Source organism: Hermetia illucens, chromosome 7 (assembly GCF_905115235.1).
Source record: "Hermetia illucens chromosome 7, iHerIll2.2.curated.20191125, whole genome shotgun sequence".
Taxonomy (NCBI): Eukaryota; Metazoa; Arthropoda; class Insecta; order Diptera; family Stratiomyidae; genus Hermetia; species Hermetia illucens.
The window spans coordinates 10,226,940-10,252,795 of record NC_051855.1 but is presented as its reverse complement, the minus strand read 5'-3'; the positions used below and the strand labels follow the sequence as shown (position 1 = coordinate 10,252,795).

General features: G+C 46.6%; 1 protein-coding gene across 5 annotated transcripts in view; it reads left to right on the top strand.

Moving 5' to 3' along the window:
• Positions 1-25,856, top strand: part of LOC119660883 (calcium-dependent secretion activator) — an 81,282-nt gene that overhangs the window by 50,827 nt on the left and 4,599 nt on the right. For 3 of the 5 annotated variants that reach the window (XM_038069798.1, XM_038069800.1, XM_038069799.1), the window contains 3 exons: positions 13,411-13,629; positions 14,521-14,677; positions 22,683-22,824. In XM_038069798.1, coding sequence (XP_037925726.1) covers positions 13,411-13,629; positions 14,521-14,677; positions 22,683-22,824 — 518 coding nt within the window. The remainder of the gene's footprint in view (positions 1-13,410; positions 13,630-14,520; positions 14,678-22,682; positions 22,825-25,856) is intronic. The other 2 variants (XM_038069801.1, XM_038069802.1) reach the window with 1 other exon arrangement.

Sequence of the window (25,856 nt, the reverse complement as noted above, 5' to 3'; positions counted from 1 at the left end):
AAGGATCTGAGGCCATCTGTAAGGACCCAGGTCAATTAGGCTATAGATGAGAAACCAGGGTAAGCTTCCTTGAACTCGAGTTGAGCCGTATAAAACAGTAAGTTCATCAAGTATTCCGAAAAGCACCAAGGACATTTTATCCTGGGACCTGAGTAGTCCCCGAAAACTCAAACTGATTAATCTTATTCAAAGTTGCCTTCCTGCGGGCGAGTGTGTCGAGTGTGTCGTGACCTCCACTTTCACTGTTCACTTCTTTTTTTACACTTAAACTCTTTAGTTCTCCAAGGTCGAATGCTGTCTTTCTACAACATTAGACTGCGGATAATATGCCGTCGTTTGCAACTTCTTCACATTCAAAAGTTTACATAAAGACTTGAAAACCTCACCTGTGAAATTTGCCCCTTGATCCGTCACACACCTTGGCCACTGTATTAGCTTCTTGGTCAGGCAGTGCAGCGAAATCCACAAACCTTGTCAAGTCGTTCACCATCGGCAGAATGTACTTGTGACCCGTCGGGGTCTCAGGCAAGGGTCCCACCAAATCGATATATATCTTATCGAATGGCGTATCCGATACCGAAGTAACCACCAACGGCATCCTCGTTTGACGATGATTCTTGTTCTTCTGGCATTTGAGACACTTGGCCACATGTCGCTGGACGTCTTTTTTCATCCCCTTCCACCTGAAAAACCTTCTGACTCTAGCGAAAGTTTTGCTGGCCCCAAAGTGGCCTCCGAACCGTGAGTCATGATAGTCTCTAAGGACTAGCCGTACTTCCTCTGGACTCCTTATTTCTTGCACGTCTTGCCTCTCTCGGACCTTAGGCTGCCCTAACTCCTCCTTACCAGTGCGCTTTTCATCTTCTACTTGCACCTGTCCTCTTGATCGCGTTATCACTAAGCAATCAGACCCCGGCTCTGCTGAGGCTTCTCGCTGTACCACGGCCCGGCTTATATAGCAATTCGTAATCATACTCAGACAACTTCTGTTGAAACCGAAGCATCCGGCTAGTGGTGTCTCTAGCCTTTAGCATTCCCTTCAACGGTTGTGATCCGTGAACAATTTAAATGGCCTCCCCAGGAGGTAACAACGGTAATTTTTTGTCGCCCATGTCCGTGCCAAAAGTTCTCGCTCAGAAGTTGAGTAATTCCTCTCCGCTGGGTTCAGCATACGACTCGCATACCCCACTGGCCGTCCCTCCTGTTCCAGTATCGCACCCAGAGCTTCTCCACTAGCGGATACGCCAAGACGGGCGGCGAGACTAGTTCTTTCTTCAACCTCTCAAAAGCCTTCTCGCACCCTTCATCCCATTCAAACTTCACATTTTTCCTCACCAGGCGATTAATAGGCGCGGCAATATTCGCAAAACCGGGTACCAATCTTCTATAGCAATTGGCCAACCCAAGGATGGATTTTATCTGCTTGGGGGTTTTTGGCCGTGGGAAATCCCTGACTTTCTCTGTTAGTTTGGGATCGGGTCTAATTCCATCTTCTGAGCAAACGTGCCTCAAGTAAGTTATCTCCTTTCGCAGGAACTGACACTTCGCTGGCTGAAGCCTCAGCCTGGCTTCACGGAATCGTTGGAATATCTCTCTCAATTTTCGGTTGTGCTCATCCAGGTTTTTGGAAAACACGACTACATCATCCAGAGATACAAAGTATTTTATACCCTGTAAGCCTGACAAAACCTGGTTCAGCAAAGACTGGAAAAATGCAGGAGCAGTTTTAATACCAAAAGGTACCCTCTTAAACTGCAGGTGCTGGTACAAGAAACTGAATGCGGCTTTACACCTATCCTCCTCATCGATAAGCACTTGGTGGTACCCTTGCGCCAAATCGAGTGTAGAGAAGTATCTAGAGTTCCCAAGTTCATTCAAGATATCCTTAATCCGTGGCAATGGATATGACATAGGTACCACTTTAGTGTTAAGGTCACGGAAATTTACACATAGGCGAAAAGTTTTTTCCCCGCCCTTTAGCTGCTTGTTCGGTACCAGAATGAATGGGGAGTTGTACGGACTATCACTTGGCTCAATTATATCGTCCTCCAAAAGTTTATTGATCTGCCGATTACATTCATCCCGATGAGCCTGCGGTATCCGATACTGTGGCTTATTTGCAGGCACCGCGCCCGGCAACAGGGGTATCGAAAAAGCCTTTACTTCCGTGTACGGCAACTTGTCCCCAGGGAGTAGGAATATATCTCCATACTCCAGGCACAACTGAGTAATGCTATCCCTCTATTCCTGATTAAGATTCTTCGATAACTCCAGTATCTCCTTTAACTGCTTAAGTCTGTCGGTGTTCAGATGTCAGCTCGGTCCTTCCTCCGACCGCCAGAGTTTATAGTCAGACAAATACCGGAACTCAGGCCTAAGATTCCTAAGCTTCACTTCCTTCTCATTCACGTTGATGAGGCCAATGAAAACCGTCCCATTTCGAGGTTTCACTACGGCATTACTTATAAATACACCCGGCACTACTTCCTGACGAAGACAAATTCGGGTCTCTACGGGTAACTCAACGATCCTTTCCTCCCTAGGACCTACCCTAATATTTTCTAGCTCTGCTTCCCCTCGTGTGGAACCTTCCCAGTTTTCAAGCTCCGACGCTATGCTGTTGCTGCTTTTTTCCGCCCTCTGCAGCTCTTCCATTGTTATTCCTGTATCCTCCGTCACAGCTTCCGCACTCTTACCGTGCAACTGCTTCGAGCCTATTTGAATTTTCTCATTCCTTATTTCGCCACTTTGTACCGACGCAAAATTCCTTTCACAGTCTTCATTCAACAATGACCGAACTACTGTCCCCTCCAGTTCGCCCTCGTCGGTTTCCTCAGTATCTTTCTCCGTCCTCTGAGAAGAATTATGTACTCCACGATGCGTATTAACCTGTCCGTAAGCCTTCCTGGATACCGCTAAAATTCCTGAAATACAAGCAATGATGGCGCGCCCCTGCAAGAAGTCCCTCCCTAAAATTCCATCATATAGGAGGGACTCCTGGTTCTCAACCACATTAAAATCACAATTGTGCCATTCCGAACCCAGTTTCACCCGACCTTTACATCTGTCAAGGGTTTTCCTTTTTCCCCCAAACAGTCCACTAATCCTAATTTGTTCGGTTATATCTAAACCTACTCCTTTCCTCACTACTGAATCTCCCTCAAGGACGGCTTCTACTCGTTTTTTGATTGGTTCTGTTCCGCCAGGTACTTGCGCAAACAATTCGAAGGGTCGTGATCCCGCGTAGCGCAAAAGTCGCAATACTGTGGCAACCCCTGCTCGCTAATATGTTGCGCCCCCTCATCATCCTGTAATCGTACAAAGTTTACGCTACGTCGACCCTGCTGGGAAGACCGGGGAGATTTCTGTCGAGAGCATTGTCCCGAGGTATGTCCGTACTTCCGGCAGTGAACGCAAAAAGGCTCAACCTGTCTCATTCTACACTCCCTTGCCCGGTGGCTGAATTTCCCACAATTGAAACAATCTACAATTTTCCCTTTCCTGCCAAGGGGTGGTTCTGAACTCGGCGAAGGACATTGCCGGGGATCCTGTTCAGCCGAGGAGGAAGAAGTGTTATTGTGATTGCTGACATTATTAGAGACCGGTGGGTACTGTGCAGATTCCAAAGGTGGCTTGTAGTTTCCCCCGGTCGTATATGACATACTCCCGAAAGGAATCCTGCTGGTAGCCTCAAAGCTACTTCCCGGAAACTGTCCGAAGGGGCGATCACTGAAACGCGAATAACCTAAAAGCCTTCGGCAGTCGTCCTCATAACAAATGGCATCTGCTTTAGCTTGTTCCAATGTCGTGAAACTTCTACCCACCAGATGCCCTCTTGTACCATCATTCAATACACCTACCTTAAAAGCACCGATACAATCGCGCTCAAATTCTTTTTTAAGACCTTCATCACCCCCAGGATACTTCACGCTAATGGCATCCTGCGTCCGTTTTAGCAATAAGCTAACCCGCTGCGCATATTCCTCCAGTTCCTCTCCGGGCCGCTGTTTGCACATTTTAAGTTCATCTCGAAGGAGTAGAGAAGGAGAGGGCAATAAGGGGGGGGGGGGGGGGAAGAGGAGCAATGGTGATGCGGCTCGTCTTGATTTGGTTCGTCACTTCTCTCGTCCCTAAACTTACCCTGAGTGCAGTCGAGAGGTTCTCAAATCACCATCTAGCGGACGAAATCATGGTTTAGGCTTTAAGAGAGCAAATAATCCCAGTAAATGTAACGACAAAATCCTCTCTCTCTCTCTCTCTCGTGGAGACTAAAAATTCTGCAGTTGCCAATGAGGGAAACAGTCCCCTCGCATCTCAAAGGGAACGTTGAATTAAGAAAAAATCCAATGAAAGCACGCCCAGGTGAGAATCACGCTTGTAAAGAGGGTGGAATACACGTAAATGTTCACTGAAAAAAAAAATCTACAGAGAGACCAAATCGCCAAATTTCCGGCTACCTACACTGGAAGGTTTCAGGTTAGTTTTCTGATGACGGGGAGGGGTTTAGTTGGTAGCCTGATGGTGCACCGTTGCGTAAATGAATTCACCTACTCTACCCACAAAAAATCCTATATCTACAACTTTGTAACTCCAATAGAATGGGGACCTTAAAGACCACGCCTTCTTAGACATCTGAGGCAAGAGGAACATTGATCGATGATGTGGTTCGTTTTAGATCCTCCCTTTCGATCGCGGCACTCGGGTCTAGAGTTTACGGCTCTAGGCGTGCGGTCGAGCCATTATTTTTTATTTTCATTCCAGTTTAGCTCGCGTGGTGTTATTTCGGTAGACTCGCGCGAATCCCCCTGTTTGTTTTTCAGAATCCGGTCGGTCATCGGAAAGGACACGTCAATTTTGGTATAATACCACGTGAAGGATCGAAGACCCCCCCCCCCCCCCCCCCCCCACATTCCCGAGGCAGGCTAGTACAGAGGCATGCAGGGGCGTGTCGATGGAGCACTTCGATGGAACGGCGGATCCTCATCGTCAATTTCGCCATCATTTTAGGTTTATGAGATAGGTCTCCCCTCTTGGTCGTCTCCGGCCAATCAAGATGGTCTTATGATCACCAATCAATCCCATGAGGTCGCCGGTCAACAATCAAACTGACCAACTGATCCACATTCTAACATCTATTAGCACTTATATGAATCAGAGATAGTGCTAAAAACTGGAACCGATATGGGCAAAGCGTTTCAATTAGATTAAAGGGTTTAAAAAATCTAGATTCGGACCTTGAAACATATTTGAGTACATTTGCCCTTTTCAGCGCCATCTGATTAGTCTTTTTGTAAGGTCACTAAAGGATGGCTCAGCGGGAACAAGTCATGTCGAAAATAAAACATCCCCCATCCAAGGATTAACTGCCTCCTACAGTGCTTAACCTTGACGACTACTCCCTATGTTTTCACGGCTGATGTTTTTTTAGCCTTTCTCACGTTCGCTAGTGCGGTTGGCTCGTCGTGATAAGTTGCCTTATTTTGTTCTATCAAATACTGTCGCGAGGCTTTCCAATCCCCACCTAACATATCAGCCACCGTTGTTTCGCCTGGCTTTTTTATCCGCTTACCATCGACTTCGACGTTCATACCAATCTTGGCAAGTGAATTCTCCTTAGCGCGAAATACGTGACCATACCTTCGAAGATGCCTCTCTCTATTTCCATGGTCGGTGCAACCAATAGCAAATATCCTCATTTCGGGTGCGATCAAGGCGTGTTACGTGACAAATCCAACGTAAAATTTTCGCCTCCATTACCACGAGACGCTGTTCATTGCCTTTTATAGTCGGTCAATACTCAGGGTCCGGATAGCTGAGTGGTTAGAACACAAGGTTGTCCTACGGAAGGTCGTGGTTCAAATCTCACTGGAGGCGTTTATTTTTTATTTCCCCAAACCTGGTTGTGCGTGTTAGCATCATAACCAAGTAGAACAGTACCGCTTGCCTCTCGCAATATTTCGTCAATCTAAGGGATGTATCTACTATAACTATGATTTAGGATAGCGCAAGCTCTTGGCTGATTTTGCTTCGGTAGACCGACGATTCCTAAATCAATACTATTTCAAGGTAATTTCTGGAAAGTACTGCAGACACGTGTGGCGCCTCGCCTAATCCAATAGGATTGTTGTGCCAACGATTATTATTATTATTTCTTCCTAAAGACTTATATACCAATCTCAGGCGTCCTCTTACTAGTCTCTGTCTTCTGATTATTGATGCTTACCATGTTGATGGTATTCACAGCAGGTCAATATTGGGCTTGGCAGCGCTGTCGTACTTTTCAACTTCTTCTTCCTTAAATGTTGTCTCCAAGTTGTCAGTTAATACTACACAAACGTGGCACCACTTGACGTACCAGTTTTTGTAGGATATTGGTCCTGCCTGTTAGTTGTTGTTGTTAATTTCGTAGTTACGGTGAATCTAAGAGGCTAGGGACAGCCACAGCGCTCAGGCCTAATATATTAAGCCATTGTATTGTATCTAGATTATTGTGCAACACCCTCGTCGGCTATTCGAGTCCAAACACTATAAATACCTTGTATAGGCGAGGTCCCTCATAAACGTTCACGCCCTAACAGAGGAGACTGCAGACTCGAAGCCTATCTTAAGTATGGTATCAAAATCATACTTGGAGATTTCAACAGTCACGTAAGGACGGAGCCCGTATTCAGGCGATAAGTCGGCTCCCATACCTTACATAGGGATACCAATGATAATGGACTCCGGATCATTCAGCTAGCAGTATAGCACGAAATGGATGTCGAAAGTATCTGGTTTGCGCGGAAAACGGTCCACAAACACAGGTGGGCCTCTCCAGACGAGACCACTTTCAACCAAATTGACCACGTCCTGATCGAATGCCGCCACTTCTCAGCCTTGTTGAATGTCAGAACATATAGGGGGACCAATATAGAGTCGGATCACTATTTCGTTGGCATAGTGCCCCGAGCCCGAAAAACAACACCACCCAGAATCCCCTCTGACAATTAGGTGAGAGTTAGCACTGAAGTCATCCACAACACAGCCCTCCACAACACCTATAGGAGGGAGATGGATACCGCAATAACCGCGGCTAACAGATTTCCTGGAGATGAAGCATCAACGAATGATCTTCACAACCCTTGAAGAATGTTACCACTGATACGGCCGCAAACATACTAGGTCCCAGCTGCAAGAAAAGTCGGAACGGCTGATTCAACGATGAATGTAAGCTAGCAACGGAAGGGAAGAATGCTGCATACTGAGTAATGCTGCATTCTCAAAGAAAGCGGGCACGCGCAGAAACCTATCATGAACTCCGTCGAACAGAGAAGCAACTATACAGGCGGAAAAAGAACCCTGGGAGAACTAACAGATCTGTGAACTTGAAAAATGCAGGGAGCAACCGCACCAGCGGATGGAGAAACACCGTGAGAGGCATCGCCCTCTTTACATTGCCTTTCTGGATCTAGAGAAAGCGTTTGACCGTGTACCACACCAACTCATCTGGTATGCTTTACGACAACACTTCGTGCCAGAAGAACTCGTGCGCTGGGTTCAATTGCTCTACCACGATCCGAAAAGTAAAGTTCGAAGTATGGCGGGTGTATCAAAACCGCTTCGTGTCTCTGTTGGTGTTCATCAAGGAAGTGCCCTCTCACCACTCCTCTTTGTCCTTGTTATGGGCACCGTCACACGGGATATCCAACGTCCAGCGCCCTACACACTGCTTTATGCAGATGATGTTTTCCTAGCATCACACGGCAAAAATGATCTCGAGCAACTTGTTCAAAAATGGAATGATCGCCTCATGCAACACGGTCTCAGATTGAATTTAAACAAAACTGAATTTTTGACGACCGATCCCCATGAAACAGGCACAATCACTGTCAGCGCCAGTGATCTGCCCAGAACTGAGCGATTTAAATACCTCGGGTCAACGCAATCAGCCAATGGAGAACTGCGTTATGAAACTGCTTCACGCATTAACGCAACCTGGATGAAGTGGCGTTCCACAACTGGTGTCCTTTGTGATCGACGTATCAACGAACGTCTCAAATCTAAAATTTACCACAATGTCGTCCGTCCAGTCGCTCTCTATGGTTCTGAGTGTTGGCCGACCATAAAAGACAATGAACGGCGTCTTGCGGTAATGGAGATGAAGATGCTACGTTGGACTAGTAGCGTCACACGTTTAGATCACATCCGAAATGAGGATATCCGCGATCGTTATGGGGTTGCACCGATCGTGGAAAAGTTGCGAGAGAGGCGTCTTCGATGGTATGGTCACGCAATTCATGCAAACGAGAATTCACTTGCCAAGATTGGTCTGAACATCGAAGTCGATGGTAAACGACCAAAAGGTGGCTTGATACGCTGGATGGGGGGGGGGGGGGGGGGGGGCCTCGTGATTCCACCCAGATCAGGCATTCAATAGAGTCAAATGGCGAAACCGATCACGACGAGCCGACCCCGCTTGCGAACGGGACAAAGGCTGAAGAAAAAAGAAGAAGAGCAAATAAGTTTAGACCATTGCTTGGTTTTCCATCTTTTTATATTTATACGTGTGTTCGAATTTATAAGGTTCAGGTAAAAGACTAACAGATAAAAAAAGATTCGACGCTCTTTCTCATCGAGTAATCTAGCCGCGGCTGCAAACTTCTTACCTGTTTAACACTGTAATTTCTGAACGACTCGGAATATCGAAAAATCCCTTTGCCCACATATGCTCCACTATATATAGATACAATTCAAGCAAAAAAAATCGATTTCTCCCACCCGACACACGGGATGACCCCCTTAATATGGAGCCGTTATTGACTTCAGTGTTTTTCTGCGATAACTCAAGATTTTCCAGTTGTATGTGCGCATCTATACATCTCGTCTGTCAAATCGTTGCGCATTAACGATTTCAATTAACGTTCGTTGAAAAAAAAACCTTACACTGTATTGGTAATGGACGTTGTTTATGTTTTTAATGCCTGAAATTTATCTTTAGTTGTTTATGTAATAGAAGATACAATAAATATAGGCCCTACATCTACTGGTATGAACGTGAAACCTACATTTCACAAAGAGGGAATTCCAGCTTCAGTAGGAAAGGCGTTGTTGGACGTCTGGCTTTCCTATTTTCCAGGCAATGTCAGGTCCCTTTCTTTTTACCGGCAGCGGCAGCATAACTTCCTTTTTTCAAAACTCAATAAAAACTATTGTATGCATCGGAAAATATTTATTTATTTTTTATAATGTAGGTACATGTCTAAAGTTTTTATTTACATTGTTTTGAAGATCAAATCTGTTAGGTGACGTCCCCCATTCTCCATACATTGCGTAAATCGATTTCTGGCGTTTGTCATGACTCTTGTTAGCATAGCAGGTGTTATGTTGGCAATTTCTTCTTGGATGTTGGTCTTCAAATCTTGTAGGGTTCTTGGACGGTTCACATAAGCACGAGATTTCAAACCAACTCCAGTTCTTCCTTTTGTCGCACTTGCAGTTTGTCTGAATGTAGTGATCCATGGAACAATTGATTTGCGGTCTGGGACGGGAGCCAACGGGGTTAAATTAAAGCGATTCCGAAATGCACGCTGTGTTGCAATAACCGAACATCTGCTTGGAAAGTAAACCTCAACGGCAAAGGCACGCTCCTCACTATTCCAACGCATGATGGCGACTGAATCGTGTCGGGACAAAACTTTACAGTATCCCCTCTTGAACGAGACCACTAGCGCTCCGCTATGACATCAACTAACTGAGTGGCGTGCATTTTAAAAAAGGAAGTTATGCTGCCGCACCCTGTAGAAGATACAATAAACATAGGCCTTACATCTACTGGTATGAACGCGAAACCTACATTTCACATATACGGTAATTCCAGCTTCAGTAGGAAAGGCGTTGTTGGACGTCTGGCTTTCCTATTTTTTAGGCAATCTTAGGACCCTTTCTTTTTACCCGTTTATCCCCTGATATCGCGGCTCTGATCGGAGAGTGGAGAGTATCAAACGATATCACACTCTCGGATCACAGACGCATTGATTTCGTTATGGGCATGGATCCACCTCCACCCATTCCATTTCGGAATCCGAGGAAGACAGATTGGGTAATGTATCAAACAGAATTGAGCGCCCGAGTCACGATCCCTGGGAAGCACATCAAATCCATTACTGGAATTGAGAAGACAACCCAGATGATCACAACTAGCATGAGAGAAGCTTTCGAAGAAAGCTGTCCACTCAAGATGTCGAAAAAGGGTAAAACACCATGGTGGAACTCGGATTTGGCAAAACAGAGGAAAACGACAAGGATGCTCCTTAATCGTGCTCTGAAGGGTGAGTCAAGCACTGGCTGGAATCGCTATAAAGAGGCACAGGAGGCTCTAAAGAAGAGCATAAGATCGGTTAAACGATCACCTTGGAGACGCTTTTGCGGAGAGACTAACTCTCTTGAGGCAACCTCAAAGCTGAAGCGGATTCTGGTCAAAGAACGTAGCCAGAAACTGGGTTATTTACGTTTACAGAATGGGAAGTACACAGAAAGCGATGAAGAAACGGCAAATCATTTGCTTGAAGTACACTTCCCAGGCAGCATCCAAAATCTAATCTCGGGGTCAACAGGTGCATACAGCCCTCAACCGAGAGACTGGAATCTGGCATGCAAAGTAGTATCACTGGAGCGAGTGAAATGGGCATTTAACTCCTTCCATAGATACAAGTCTGCAGGTCCGGATGGCATCATCCCTGTGCTAGTAATATAGAAGGAATGGATGCCCTGGGTCTACATATTCGTAATATATATCGCGCATGCCTAGCACACGCTTATATTCCAAATAAATGGCGGGATGTGAAGGTGTTGTTCATTCCCAAACCAGGAAAACCCACCTACACAGACGCAAAAAGCTTTCGACCGATCAGCCTAACGTACTTTCTGCTAAAAGGACTGGAAAGGTTAGTAGATCGGTTCATAAGGGATACACACATTCCTAAATGGCCACTTCACCGTAGGCAACACGCCTACCAGAAAGGCAAATCCACGGAGACAGCACTCCATGAACTTACGGCAAAAATTGAAAAGTCGATGTCCGAAAAAGAATACGCCTTAGGCGCATTCATGGACATCGAAGGTGCCTTCAATTATGCCTCATTTGCGGCAATTTGTGATGCGGCGGGACAGCATGGAATCGAACCGCTGCTAATCAGTTGGATCCTTCACATGCTGGAGTGGAGAAAAATCCATATATCGGTCGGCCAGAAGTCTATTGAAGCAGGTTGTCTCAGGGGCTGCCCACAGGGGGGGTTCTCTCTCCACTGTTATGGCTCTTGGTGATGGATACCCTGCTGTGGCTCCTGGAGGACAAAAAAGTCTTCGCGCAAGCATTTGCGGACGACCTAGCCGTAATAATTACCGGCAAGTTTGCGGACACAGTATGTGACCGCTTGAATGCAATTCTGCATGTAATCCACAGCTGGTGCCTCCGCAACGGACTCACGGTGAACGCTAGGAAGACTGGACTAGTTATGTTCACTAGGAACATCAGGTGGGGTAGCTATACGCTACCCACCTTAGCAGGGGCGGAAATCCAGCTGGCACAAACAGTCAAGTACTTAGGAGTACATTTCGACTCCAAGTTAACGTGGAAGCATCATATCCGGGAACAATATCAGAAATCCTGCATGTTGCTCTGGTGCTGTAGGAATGCGATAGGTAAGACCTGGGGACTTTCACCTAAACGGATATATTGGATGTATACATCCATAATAAAACCCAACTTTGGCAACAGCAGGAAGCTGCTAACACAGATTCAGAGACTTGGTTGCCTAAGTATCATATTACTGGAGCAATGAGTACTACGCCGACTGCGGTACTTGAAGCTATCCTAAATTTACCCCCCATTCACTTGGAGGTGAAACGGAAAGCGGCCAACGACGCATATAGGCTCGATACCATTGGGGCATGCGTCTATCTGGAAATTCCTTGAAAAACGTCCGGTACCCCTGATGCCGACCGATCATATGGTTTCCAGATTCGTCTTTAAAAAGACATACACTGTCGTAATCACCGAAAGAGAAGAATGGTCGACAAGTGGCCATGAGTCTTTTCAGATTACAGACCATGACAGGTCAGTCATGGAGGGTGGATCGGGTGCAGGGGTGTTCTCGGAGAATCCGATTATAGAACTGGCCCCACCCCTCGGAAAAATGACAACCATATTCCAGGCGGAGATATATGCCATTCCATTGGCAGCAGAAGAATGTCTGCGACAAAAATGGAGGACAGACAGACAGACTAGCTCGCCGAGGGTCTGGATCCACAATGGTGGAGCCAGAACCAGCTCTTGGAATCCGACCACCTACTGTCAAGTCTACTTTGAAGGGTGAAATTGCAAGGATTCACGCAACCGAGTGGAAAAATTTGGACTCTTGCCGGCAAGCGAAAATCCTTGTGAAGGAGCCTAGGGCCACTAGAGCGGCATTTTTGTTGTCTCTTAAGAAGTCGGACATGAAAACCCTAGTAGGACTTTTGACGGGACACTGCTCCTTAAACTACCATATGGAAAAGATTGGGGTAGTGGTTTCGGCTGTGCAGCCAATGTGAGGAGGAGGAGGAGACGGCCCTGCACTTTTTATGCAGCTGCCCGGCATTCTCAGATCTCAGACGAAGACACCTTGGTAAGGTTTTCTTCAATGAAGAATCTGCACTCTCTCTGCCTCTGGAGAATGTTCTCAGATTCGCTAAAGCCTGTGAACACCGTAGGCGGGAAGCCATTGAATAGGCAACTACGGGGATAGTACAATGGGTCTGATAATGGCCTGAGTGCTCGGAGTTGCGGCTCCCCCCAGTTAACTAAACTAACTAACTACCCGTTTATCTATCTGAAATATATTGTTTTTTTTTTTAAATAATCCTGATTTCAGTTGACTTTAACTATATGCGAAGCACGGTTATCGCGAAGGATATGCTAGGACTTATCGGTTATATGGGTTTGTGGAGTTGCACAATCTTTATATGATAACTTTCGGTCTTACGCGTTTGACTGTCTGTGACATGCGGTTTTGGTGGTATATGTCCCTATTTCATGTGCTGTCAGCTACCTCGCTGAATAGGCTTTTTCATCCAGTTCACTTGACCCCTACTTGATCAAAGGGTAGTCCAGTCACCAGTAGAACTAGTAACACTTCTTCATTCTTTAAACATTCAACATCAAAGTGCTCATTTGGGCCGGCAGGATCACCACGATCCTGGGCCCTACAGTGGACGCTTTCACCCCATGGCATCCTTCAACTTTTATACTTCCAATACTATCCTTAACCCTTTGTTCATTTCCTCGGTTCATTTTAACGGTTGAGTTTTTCATTTTTCTTTTCCTTGTGAGAACTCGCTTTTGCGCCTTTTCTTTTCTATATAATTTCTTTGTTTTTTCTCTCTTGAATGTAGTTACGTAAACAAGATCCCGAAACAACGAATCAATCAACGGCTGGCAATACGGATGCTACAGCAAATAGTAGTGTGGGTTGTGAAGTTGATGGTAACGATCAAACGGCTGCGTCAAACAGTGGTCCTGGCGTTACCGCTAATAAAAAGCAGGGTTCATCGCCTACCCCATATCGATATTGCATGCCCACGCATGCTGTCTACACTGCCCCTGTACCAACGGCACGTAACTTGAAACAGTATAACTAATTTTTCAACTAGCATTATATAACGTTTAACAAAGATACAAGTAACAATTTATAAAGAAACCGACTCCATTTTTTATGATTTTTCTGTTAGTTTTGCTACAACAACCATAGAGTAACTAGACTAGGAAGCTACGCTTCATGTTTTGCTTTTTTTGATTGCCATTTGGCGAGTATATAATATTCACATTTGTACATTGTACATTTTAAACACACAAATACTGTGGACCATTTAAGATACTCTTCTAAATTCTGACGGCTTGAAAGAATCTTGAATTTGGTATCCTTTTGCGTGCCTGCACGGTATCAGGCGTGGTCGGAATGCACTAGTATCTTGCTCGCCTCTGCATTGGCTTGTGTTTTTGTGAACGAGATCTAAGCACATACTTAAAACTATTGACGAGAAATTAACTCGAAACTGCGGCGACCAGGGAAATTCGAAAAATGAAAATTCAAAAAAAAAAATATCGAAAATTCCAAGTTGCGGCACAGCAGTCTCTGCGCACTGTGCCTTCAGAAAAAGATGAAAGATACTTGCAACGGGTTTTTAATGCACATTCTTAAATGGTCAGTAGCTTTTCATACGATCGGATGTTTTTCGACTAACTTGAAAGTTTTCATTCAGTTTTTCTTTGTAGTTTTCCATAATATTCTATAACTAACGTACTATTCCGCATTCAATGCTTTTTAGTAAGTCTTGTTTCCTTACTCGTTCTATTCCCTTTGATTTTATGATTTCGTTCGATTCGAAACTATCAAGATTAACCAGTTATGATTCAACTCTTTATTCCAATAGTGGCTTCTGACAATTGATTTCGCCAGTACTTGCATCTTATTGACTGTATCTTTTAACAATGTCTCACTTTAGGCTTTCGCATGGTTCAGCGATCTGCTGGTCGAACATGCCGAGATATTCTGGTCGCTGTTTGCCGTGGACATGGATCGAGTACTGGCCGAGCAGCTTCCTGACACTTGGGATTCGTTCCCGTTGTTCCAGATTTTGAACGATTACCTTAGGACAGATGGTGAGTAATAGATATTAGTGAAAATTCCAGTTTGTATGAAGCTTCCGACGAAGCAATGATAACATATCAGTCCGCAGAACATGTTATTATAAACTCAAACTTAAATAAAAGATAAAATCCTGACCGACCCTTTCGAATCTTGGGTGTTCAACCCAAAAAGAGGAGTCCGTCGACCACAAGAGAAAAAGTAAATTGCTTCCCAAGTGGTCTAGACCGTCCTCAAGTGGATGCGGACTCTGGACTCCCAGCATCATCAACAACATAGACAAATCAAACTTAAATATTGGACACCATACTAGAAAGATCATCATCACCAACGGCGCAACAACCAGTATCCGGTCTGGGCCTGCCTTAATAAGGAAACCCAGACATCCCCGTTTTGCGCCGGGGTCTACCAATTCGATATCCCTAAAAGCTGTCTGGCGTCCTGACCTTTCAGGCAGGGTCTGCCTCGTCTTCTTTTTCTACCATAGATATTGTTCTTATAGACTTTCCGGGCTGGATCATCCTCATCCTTAAGTGACCCGCCCACCGTAACCTGTTGAACCGGATTTTATCAACAACCTAACGTTCATGGTATCGCTCATAGATTTCGTCGTTATGTAGGCTACGGAATCGTCCATCCTCATGTAGGAGGCCAGAAATTCTTCCAAGGATTCTTCTCTCGAACGCGGCCAAAAGTTCGCAATTGTCCCTGGTAAGAACCCAAGTCTCCGAGGAATACATGAGGACTGGCAAGATCATTGTCTTGTACAGTAAGAGCTTTGACCCCATGGTGAGACGTTTCGAGCAAAACAGTTTTAGTAAGCTGAAATAGGCTCTGTTGGCTGACAATAACCGTGCGAGGATTTCATCATCGTAGCTTTTATTGGTTGTGATTTTCGACCCAAGATGGGACTCTCAAAGTTGTAGTCTCCTATCTTTATTTTTCCCGTTTGGCCAGTGCGGTTTGATGTTGTTGGTTGGTAGGTTTTCGGTGCTGTCGTTGCCACCATATACTTTGTCTGGCCTTCATTGATGTGCAGCCCGAGATCTCGCAAAGCCTGCTTTGTACGTCTCGGGTGGTTCTTCCCATGATTTCGATATCGTCAGCATTGGTCAGTAGTTGGGTGGACTTAAAGAGGATCTTACCTCTTGCATTCACCTCAGCATCACGGATCACTTTCTCGAGGGCCAGGTTAAAGAGGACGCATGATAGGGCATCCCCTTGTCGTAGAACGTTGTTGATCTCGAATGGTCTTCAGAGTGATCCCGCTGCTTTTATTTGGCCTCGCACATTGGTCAGGGTCAGCTTAATCAGTCTTATCAATTTCGTCGGGATATCGAATTCTCTCATGGTCGTGTACAGTTTTGCCCTGGCTATGCTATCATAGGCGGCTTTAAAGTCAATAAAAAGATGGTGCAACTGATGTCGATATACCACCAGTTTTTCCATCGCTTGCCGCAGAGAGAAAATCTGATCTGTTGCTGATATCCCTGGAATGAAGCCTCTTTGGTATGGGCCAATGATGTTCTGGGCGTATGGGGCTATCCGGCCTAGCAAGATAGCGGAGAATATCTTATAGATGGTACTCAGCAACGTGATACCTCTATAATTGCTACACTGTGTGATATTTTTTTTTTGTTTTTTGTCCGTACACGGAGGTAGAAAATCTTAGAAGGACACGTCCGCCGCAGCTCCGACGGCCGAAAGGCGGAACTACAGCGGGCGCGTGTGGGATTCACACCCACTAGAAACCACCCCCGGTCTCTCCAGCCTCAGCCCCGCGAGACCACCTATGAGGCATTACTTCGCGGGGTAGGTTTGCTCTTAGGCACTCATCCTTCACCTATTTGCAGCTTTCCTCCTTCTTTGTTCCTTCAGCAACTCCTCCTGCATTTGGATGATTGCGGAGCCAACCGCAAGCCACTTCTCCTCGGACTCCAGCATCTCCGTAACCAAGCTTTCCGGGGTCCCGCTCTTGCCCAGCACCTGGTTTAAGCTCCTTCTCTCCATCGCAAATCGTGGGCAAGTGAAACATCACATGCTCTGGATCCTCCGGTATGCCATCGCATCTGGGACAGTCCGGAGAATCATCCAACCCAAAGCGGTGCAGATACTGCCTGTAGCAACCACCGTGTCCCGTGAGGAACTGGGTAATGTGGTAGTTGGTCTCCCCATGTTTTCGCTCAAGCCACACCCTAATGTTGGGAATGAGCCTGTGCGTCCACCGACCTTTCGCAAACTCGTCCCATCTACGTTGCCAGAGATCAAGCGACTCTGACCTTGCCGCATTTCTACGCTGTGCATGCCCCTCCATATGTCTTGCATTGCGCAGGACACTCATTTCTTTGGCCAGAATGCCAACCGGGATCATGCCTGCCACCACCAATACTGCCTCATCTGATGTGGTTCTAAAAGCACTGCAAACCCTCAAAGCCATCCGCCGGTAAACCGAGTTCACCTGCTTCCGTCTCTGCGAGTTTGCAAGCGCCTCTGCCCACACAGGCGACGAGTAGAGCAGGATGGAGCGCACCACTCCGGCTGCCACCAACCTCCAGCAAAGCCGACAATCGTAGTCCCCTCTGAGACGGGAAGAGCAAGCACCCCATTATACATGATATTCCACAACAGGGGACCAAGTACCGATCCCTGTGGTAACTGTGTGATATCTACCTTTTTATGTATGAGACAGATAGTACCTCATTGCCAATCGTCAGGCGTTGATTCGCTGTCCCATACCTTGAGCACAAGTTGATGAACCATTTGGTGCAACTGGTCGCCTCCATATTTAACCAATTCGGCTGTAATTTCATCGGCCCCAGGCGACTTATGATTTTTAAGCCGATGAATTGCACGGACTGTTTCTCCTAAACTTGGTGGTGGCAGTATTTGTCCGTCGTTTTCAGTTGGCGGGACCTCCAACTCGCCGATGTTCTGGTTGTTCAGTAGTTCATCAAAATACTGAACCCATCGCTCCAATATGCCCATTATATCGGAAATCAGATTTCCCTCTTTGTCTCGGCAGGATAAACATCGAGGTGTGTAAGGCTTCATCCTGCTGACTTGTTGACAAAACCTCCACGGCTGGTGTGGTTGCTCCTTGTACTTTTCTAGTTCAGAGACTTGTTGGTTCTCCGATGCTTCCTTTTTCCGTCTATGAAGTCGTTTCTCCGCTCGACGGAGTTTGTGATAAGTCTCTGCGCGTGCCTGCGTTCTTTGAGAATGCAATACTACTCGGTATGCAGCATTCTTCCGTTTCGTTGATAGCTTACATTCATCGTCAAACCAGCTGTTCTGACTCTTTCTGCCGCTGGGGCCAAGTGTCTTGTAATGATAAGAGTGGATATAAGAGGATCAGGTCGATCACCCTAAGTGGCCGACAACGACCTAGAGGGCAGAGCTATCCCAAAAATCTAAACAAATTGGCTAAGTTGGCCACGAAGGTCCGCCCGCAAAGATTGAAGGTCCGTCATGCGTGGGCCCGCACCGGATTCCAAAATAGACATTAAAAGGGACTTCGCGACGGTCTATCGAATGATAGGCGCCCCACGTTGGGCGCCATTTGTAATGTTTCGAGTGGAAATAGGAGGATCAGGTCGATCATCCTCAGCCGCCGATAACGACCTAGAGGGCAGAGCTATCCCAGAAATCTAAACAAATTGGCTAAGTTGACCGTGAAGGTCCGCCCACAAAGATTGAAGCTCCATGAAAGTGCTCGGTGGACACGTTCTTGCACGCCTCTGTGCTAGCCAGGCTTGGGAATGTCGGTGGGGGGGGGGGGGGGGGTCCTTTGACCGCTTTGATCCCTCACGCTTTATTATTACAAAATAGACATTAAAAGGGACTTCGCGACGGCCTATCGAATGATAAACAGAGCGCGAACTAAAATTGGAAAATAGAAAAGAGAAAAAAAACGGCTCGACCGCGCGCGTGGAGCCGTAAGTCTCCGGACCCGAGTGCCGCGATCAAGGAGGGGAAGATCCACGACGGATCACCGTCTCAATTATTGTCTCTTCCGCCTCAGATCTTATATGAGGCGCGGCCCCTGAGGTTCCCACCCTTCCTCGACATCCTCAGGCCAGTTTATCATTTTGAGAATGTCCCTATGAAAGTTCCGCGGGAGAAAGGAGGAAAAGAGAGGGAGGAAGGAATCCTGCAGTTCTTGCGGAGATTACATACAAGCAAAGATACTGGCGAAGGAGTAAAAATTAATAGTAGAGGGTAAAAGGAGTCCTTAGCGTTAGCTTCATGTCTAACGACTCCTCGGCTTGTTGTACCGATTGTTGATATCAGAGCTAAGAGCATGACCCTAATTTCAAAGACTGCTGGTTTAGGTTATCGATCAGCCGATAACAGGGGCAGCCCTATTAGGCGGTTTGCATATGAGCATGCTGTCCATGCATCCCGCATTGGAATTCGGGCGAGGTTTTTAACTTGAAAAAGCAAATGCTGGGGATACATTCCGACTTTTCCCCAAATTTAAACAACAGCGAGTTGCGGATACCAATTGCCAGCCTGGAGGATGTCGTCTCTCAGTGCAAGGCTTTAATGGCCGCTTGGCGGTCGGTCAGAATGGCCGAATGTTACGCTTGGGGCTGGGATCATACCTTAGTCATCGACGGGCTTCCAGTATCGACAGTACTTCCGCTTTGAATACACTGGCGAAACCTGGGAGACAATGCGACTCGGTTACACTATGAGTATTCGAGAAAACCTCCGCACTCTGACTCTCCAGACCATCTTTGCCTTGAAATCCAGTGCCAGTCTTCCACTCTGCCCTGCTTGGAAAATGCACAGTAAAGTTTCTCGTGAAATTCGGTTTGCTGGTGTCATAATACGTAGACAAAAGCCAGTTTTCCCGAAGTACTTCGTCTAGGATTTCACTATGGTCGTGGGGCTTCGCTGTCTAATATCTGGGTTCACATAGTCAGACAGCGCTGCACGCTACAACGCATTTAATGTGGAGGTCTATATGGATGTCGGGATAGCTGAGTTGTTAGAGCACAAGGCTGTCGTACAGAAGGTCGCGCTATGCTTGCAAAAGTTCTCTTGCAGGCATAGAAGGCTATACAGGTCGTCTTTACCTTCATTTCTATGTTGAATCTCCAATTTAGCTTTGGATCCAGGATTACACTCCGATATTTTGCATTGGAAGGGAGAACCAATCTTATCTTGGTGCTGAATAGCATCAGTTCCGTCTTGACTGGCTTTAGGACGAGCCCACATCTTGCGGCCCACAAGTATCCTTTTCGCAACGCTCCTTCCATGATGTCGCTCATAATGGACGAAAACAGCGGCTCGGTTTGCCTTTGAGGTAAGCGTGCTGGGACTTAGAGAAAGGTGTTCTCCCCATAATCGTCTTTAAGTGGATGTCTACGACACGTTCTAGAGTCATCAACACGAATGAGGTAAGGTTGATTGGTCGAAAGTTATTCACGGACGCATGGCTGAGCCTGCTCGTATGAAAACCACTCATCCGCGTCTCCGAGACTGTGGTACGTGTCCTAAGAGATACAGTTCCGGTAAATCTCGGCAAGCCGCGGTACAATTCTCCCTGCTGCTTCTTACATAACTGGCATTATCCGATCTGTATCCGTTTATTTGTATTCGGAGAAGCATTTTATAGTCCAGTCGATCTTATCCTCGGTAATTACTGATTTGATAGTCTCGCACGGCTGAGGTGGCTGCAAACCCTCCAGGCAAGGCACTAACACACAGTCCTCCTCGCTGCCGGGAAAGCGCTTTTGAACCAGCAGCTCCAAAGTTTCACCAGAAGGTTCCGTCCAGGATCCTTCCGACTTTTTAAGAAAGAATGAGCTCCTATGTTCCTTGGATAGCATATTATTGAACTTTGCGGATTCGCTGGTGTTTTCGATGTTTTGACAATAGCCCAACCAAAACCTTTGCGGCGAGATCTAGACTAAAAAGTATCCAACTGTGATCTGAGACGGATCTCTGGTCAGACACTCTCCAGTTCTAGGCCCGAAGAATCCTAATGGCGGTTAGTAAGGTGATACCAAGGACCTTCTCCCAACAGTCACAGTTGATCGGTCGTGAGCCGTATAAGCCGAGGAAATATACACATTCTCTGCTCCCGCCTGCTCCAGTTTGACCACGACTAGGTCGCAGGAGCACAGGTCCAAAAAGGACACCAAAAAGCGTTCAGACTCTTCCTCGCGAGCATACATGGTCTAGGTCTGTCCTAATCAGCGTCTCCCGTGCTATGGAATAAATTATAATATTTACTTTTGAGCCCTTTGATGGTTCGGTAGCCTTCGAGCCAAGGCTCCTGTATTAGTGCCATGTCGATGTCTTCCTCTAGGAGAAAAACAAGCAGATTAACCGAGGCGCGCTTCGAGTACTGCAGATTTATCTGTGTTACCCTCAGCATGATCTGTTCTCCCCGTCAGATCGTCAATTATCATCTTCTCCAACAGCTCGTTGGCGGCGTCGATTTGATCCAAGTCGTCGTCCCGTTTTTCAGAGCGGATTTTCACCTTTGAGTTCCTGACTCCCCACTATATAGTCTACCTTTCCCAGTGCCTCCAGATACTCTCAGTTTATACGGCGCAGAAAAGGTTGCTTGTTTGTCTGGGGTTCCTCCTGCTTAATAATTACTCAGTTGTTCATGAGAATCCTGAGGTTTTGAAGACGGAGGGATTGGACGAGCTTGTCTTTATCCAAGCGGATCTTCAGCAACCATAGAATCTCGTCGTCGAAGATGATTTTGAGCTTTACGTCCTCCCAGGCCAGGGAATTGGTCCTCGCAAGCTATAACGTGGAAATATTTTTGTTTAAGGATTCAGTTCTGGTGAAGCTTTGGCCCAAAGTATGGGTGGCTTTACGCTTAATATAATTCACAGTCATGTCGCGTTCTGCGAATTATATTATGGAGCATTTAACAGCCGCTTCGGTCATACTGCTCCCAGGACAGTGGTACCCTTCTTCGCCTAATAATATAACGTGGGACGCACGGACCACCTGAGAGAAATCAAAGCAGGGAATGGATCCCATGTATTCGCCTTTGGCGTTCAGGAGACGCTCAATGATCATCGACAGCCGACCTCAACACTAGTCCTCATCTCCGGGGCTAGTTTGCGCTAGCGGAATTGCCATCCGCCTGCAACACACGTAAGTGGCTCCCGGCCCCGTGGCTGATAGGTTTCACAGTTCGTGGCTCGTCAGCATGCTGTTGCTGCTTACTTTTCTCAAAAGGTTGTTGTCTTGAGATCAATTGCGTTTGAGAACGGTGGACTCCGCCATCTGCTTGTCTACCAGCGGTTTATGGTTATATGCCTCAACAATCGCCTGGTATTTCGCGACGTCCTTTTCATCCTGCTCGTCTACAGTGCCGACCTCTTTCTTTTTGTTGAAAATATGCATGACTTTCTGGTACTGGCCCTTGAGCAGGATACTGGTGGACCTTCGCACTTTCGCTTCTTAGACGGTTTCCAGTGACCGACGTTTATTGTCAGTCTTTAATTTTGAGGGATCTCCCGGCGTTGACGGTTTCGGGTTAGGGTTACTATGTCTCGTACTTGATGGTGGTGGATTCCAGGCTGCAAACCACTAGTCAGTCTGCCGCCTTGCTTCGGAAGGTCCCTGTGGTTGGTTTCAGTACAGCGGTGCTACTGCTGGCACCAATTGTACTGCTCTCGATGACTACTGTCTCTTGGCTGGATGCCAAAAGCACGTCCTCTGATGATGTGCTTGGCATCACCACCTATTCTTCTCTCTTCGGTTTATTTTGCTTTATGATAGTTGGTCCATGTCATGGTCCTACGAATAGTCCGGGAAGAATGTCCACTCTGGCTAACTCGGCCACCAGGGTAAGATTGACACTTTTCATACTAAAAAGCAAGCTCCCCATTAGCCACGCAGCCCTTGGGGTATGCTGTAATCAGACCAGGCCGCTCGCCGTTCCATTATGTTGCCACGTTTATAAATGGATGCAGTTTATTTGAGCTATTCTTTCGAATGGTTATTTAGTCAATAATACCCTTTTTCATTCATTTATTCCAGATAATTTAAAAAATGGGCGATTTCATCAGCACTTGCGTGACACTTTTGCGCCACTTGTTGTTCGTTATGTGGATCTCATGGAGTCATCAATTGCACAATCTATTCATAAAGGATTCGAGAAGGAGAGATGGGAAAGCAAAGGGTAAGTTTCTTTGGTGATTCTTAATAGTGTAGTAGTCAATTACTCTATGTCCTTCCGCAAAGAACTACGAAGAAGCTGTGCGCCTTCCACATCGTATCTATTCTTCGGCGTCAGATACATTTGGTTGTCAAGTTTCATCTTCTTCCCAACAGTTCACAGTAACAAAGCGGTCGATTTTGTCGGGAGTTCGAATTTGCGAAGCCTTCAAGGATATGATCTGAACTTTCCTGCAATACTATTACGGCTATAACTGCAACAGGCTTAAGCCTCGGACCTGCCAATTCTAACACAATTTGGAACTTTAAAGTAGCCAATAGATATGGGCTTTTCGGCGCAGCTAAATGACTGTTTTTTCTGTAGCTGATGACCACAAGGAACTCCCCCTTCCCCCAATGTAAATTAGGTCCAGTAAAAAGGATCAGTTACCTCTGATCGGAACTCGTTCGCTCGATGGCGAAGCTGCTGACAGATTTACGTTCTCCTAAATTTTCGACCCATCTATAGGAAGAGACAACGAGGTGGGCTTTGCTTTCGGTGGAGCGACGGCGTATACAAGGACGACAAGGACATTTTGGGAGGAATAACCTATGTTCTTGGCGCGAGACCGGTATATCCAGTACCGGTATGATTACAGTAGGCCCGACCTGACACCGACCACGGACATTACCGTGCTCGAGGAAAACTTTTACCACTAACCGTCCTACATTACATATTCCCTAACTCTCGACAGAGGCACGTTTTCTTGGAGTGGCTTTTCTTGAAGTACCATTCGCTTCGTGAAGAAGTATTCAGCCTGAAGCCGGAAATGCTCTCATGACCGTATTTCGTATTTAACTAAAAGCACCTTCCATTCTCAGCTGGAGAGAAGGCCGAAAAGATCATATTTCCGTACAATACAGAAGGATCGAGATGATTTCCGTGACTCCAGTAGGTGTATCTAACCACCGCGTACTGTCCTCGAGCGGAATGTTTTATTCAAGGCATTCACACTACCTCAATTCTCCTCCTTCCACTTCTCCCACCAGTTCTAACGGATGGGGTCATTCCAAGAGATCCCGTACTGATTGCAGTCTAGAGCCAGTGAAAGTACCATCGTGTTTTCTAAGAGAGTCCAACTTGGTCGACTCATCCCTTTTAAGGACTCTGCCTTGGAGGTACAGCAGTTCCCATGTCTTCATCCATGAAAGGTCTCATCTCACCACGCAGAGTATTCGTCTGTTTTCCACCACTAAACGCCTTCAGTGGTTTGCCGTGTCCGGTTTGCAGAGAAACTTTCTGGCATTCACGAACTTTACCTTCTAAGGTTCTGTTCACTCAACATCCGGATGATGTCCTCTGCCTTCCTTCGAGGGCCCGGTAACCAACATCCTACATGTTCTGTCCTGCGTAGCTCAGTGTTCACAATAGTGAATTTAGGCCAACCGCCAGACTCAGAACTACTGGAGCCACTTTAAGGCAGCCAAATGGAGAAGCCCTTCGCGAAAATCTTATTTGTTAAATCTTGGCTTTGTTCCAGGCTCCAGCATTTTTTCCACAGGCATTCCTAGAGGATGGTAAATTATCGCTCTGACATTTTGCCATCCTTGGAGGAAACTCCCACGGCAGCAGTCAGAAATGAGGGTGCAGCTTGCGCATACGTCCTCTTTCTTCCCGCCTTCGTGCCTGTATTGCTATGGCTGAGATCAGCTTTGTTGAGATCTCTCTCGCTGATTCCTAATCGGTCCTAATCCCCACGCAACGCTTGGATGTACGCCCTGGGGGGGAGCACAATAATGTTTTAACCACCACAGATCTGTTGGTTTTACGCTTCTTGCACGCATTACCGCTGGCAGAAGAGTCTGGTGCGTCCAGAGTGGGTTTCACCAGGGTTACCAGTTTATCCCCGCCTTCCACCGAAGGTGCCGTTTCCTTGTGTCCAATATCTCTGAATATTACCGCACCTAGTGATGAAGCCACGTCCATGTCCCTAACCCCAAAGTGCTTTGTCTTCCTTCGCAGTGCCTTATTCTGCCGCCGGCTTGGACCTTCCCAGGTTCACGGTGTCCGCGCCACTTGGGTCCATTTCCACATACCATCGTTAAACCAGTGACGTCCACGTCATCTTCAGCTTCGCCTTTCTTCCACTCCTGCCGGTAAGGGTGAAGGAGAGCGTTTTGGAAAGCCTGTAGTCCCTCCTCCTTAGTGGCTGAAGTTTCCTTCTGCGAACCTTCCTCTTCCGTTTGTGGGTAGATTTAAACTGTGGTACCACGCATGGGCCGGCCGTAGTAGGATTTCCAATTTCTCCCAAGTTGAGAATTGCCATACTTCCATTTCTCGACTGCGGCATGATCGCAAGCGACTCTCATACGAGGGTATGATGGGAGTAAAATTGATTAGAAAAAAAAATTGATTTTGCCAAGCAAACCCTCGGAGAGGAAGAGGAGCCTTTCTACTGTTGCTAAAAACCCATAGGGTCCACTCGTCGTCGTTGCACGGCCTCGAAAATGTTCGTATCACAAATAATATTGGTAGGGTAACTATCGTCGCTATGTTCAAGGAGGTCCTCCTTGCTAATCCAAACCCTTCCGGACCTGTGTGGGTGCCCTCCCTCTTCCATCAACTCAGCACCTCCTCCGAGGAGGTGTTCATGTGCCCAGTAAGCTTTATAGGTGATCACCCGGTACCTCAGATTGCGCATGCAGAAGTACACCATTCTGCATACCTGTTCGATATTGCGAGGAGTTTTCGACGGATTCTCCCATTAAGCCCCCCCACCAGCGCCCCTTTATCTTTTAAGTAGGTAGGATCGTCCAAGCCTAAATGCTTCGCATTTAGTGTTAATATTAGGTAAAATCCGGTATTCGCCGAGATTGTGATAACTCGGAAAGATAAATGAGACCTAAGTAGATAGTTAGGTAGGTAGGTATCAGTGGCCGCTCCGAGGAGCCCAATTAGCGCTTTGGTGCGCAGTTTTGATGCCACAGACTCCTAAGACCGTGACTGTTGTTATGGGAGCAGGGAGGTAGAGTCTAGCCGGCTCGGAATTTCAGAGC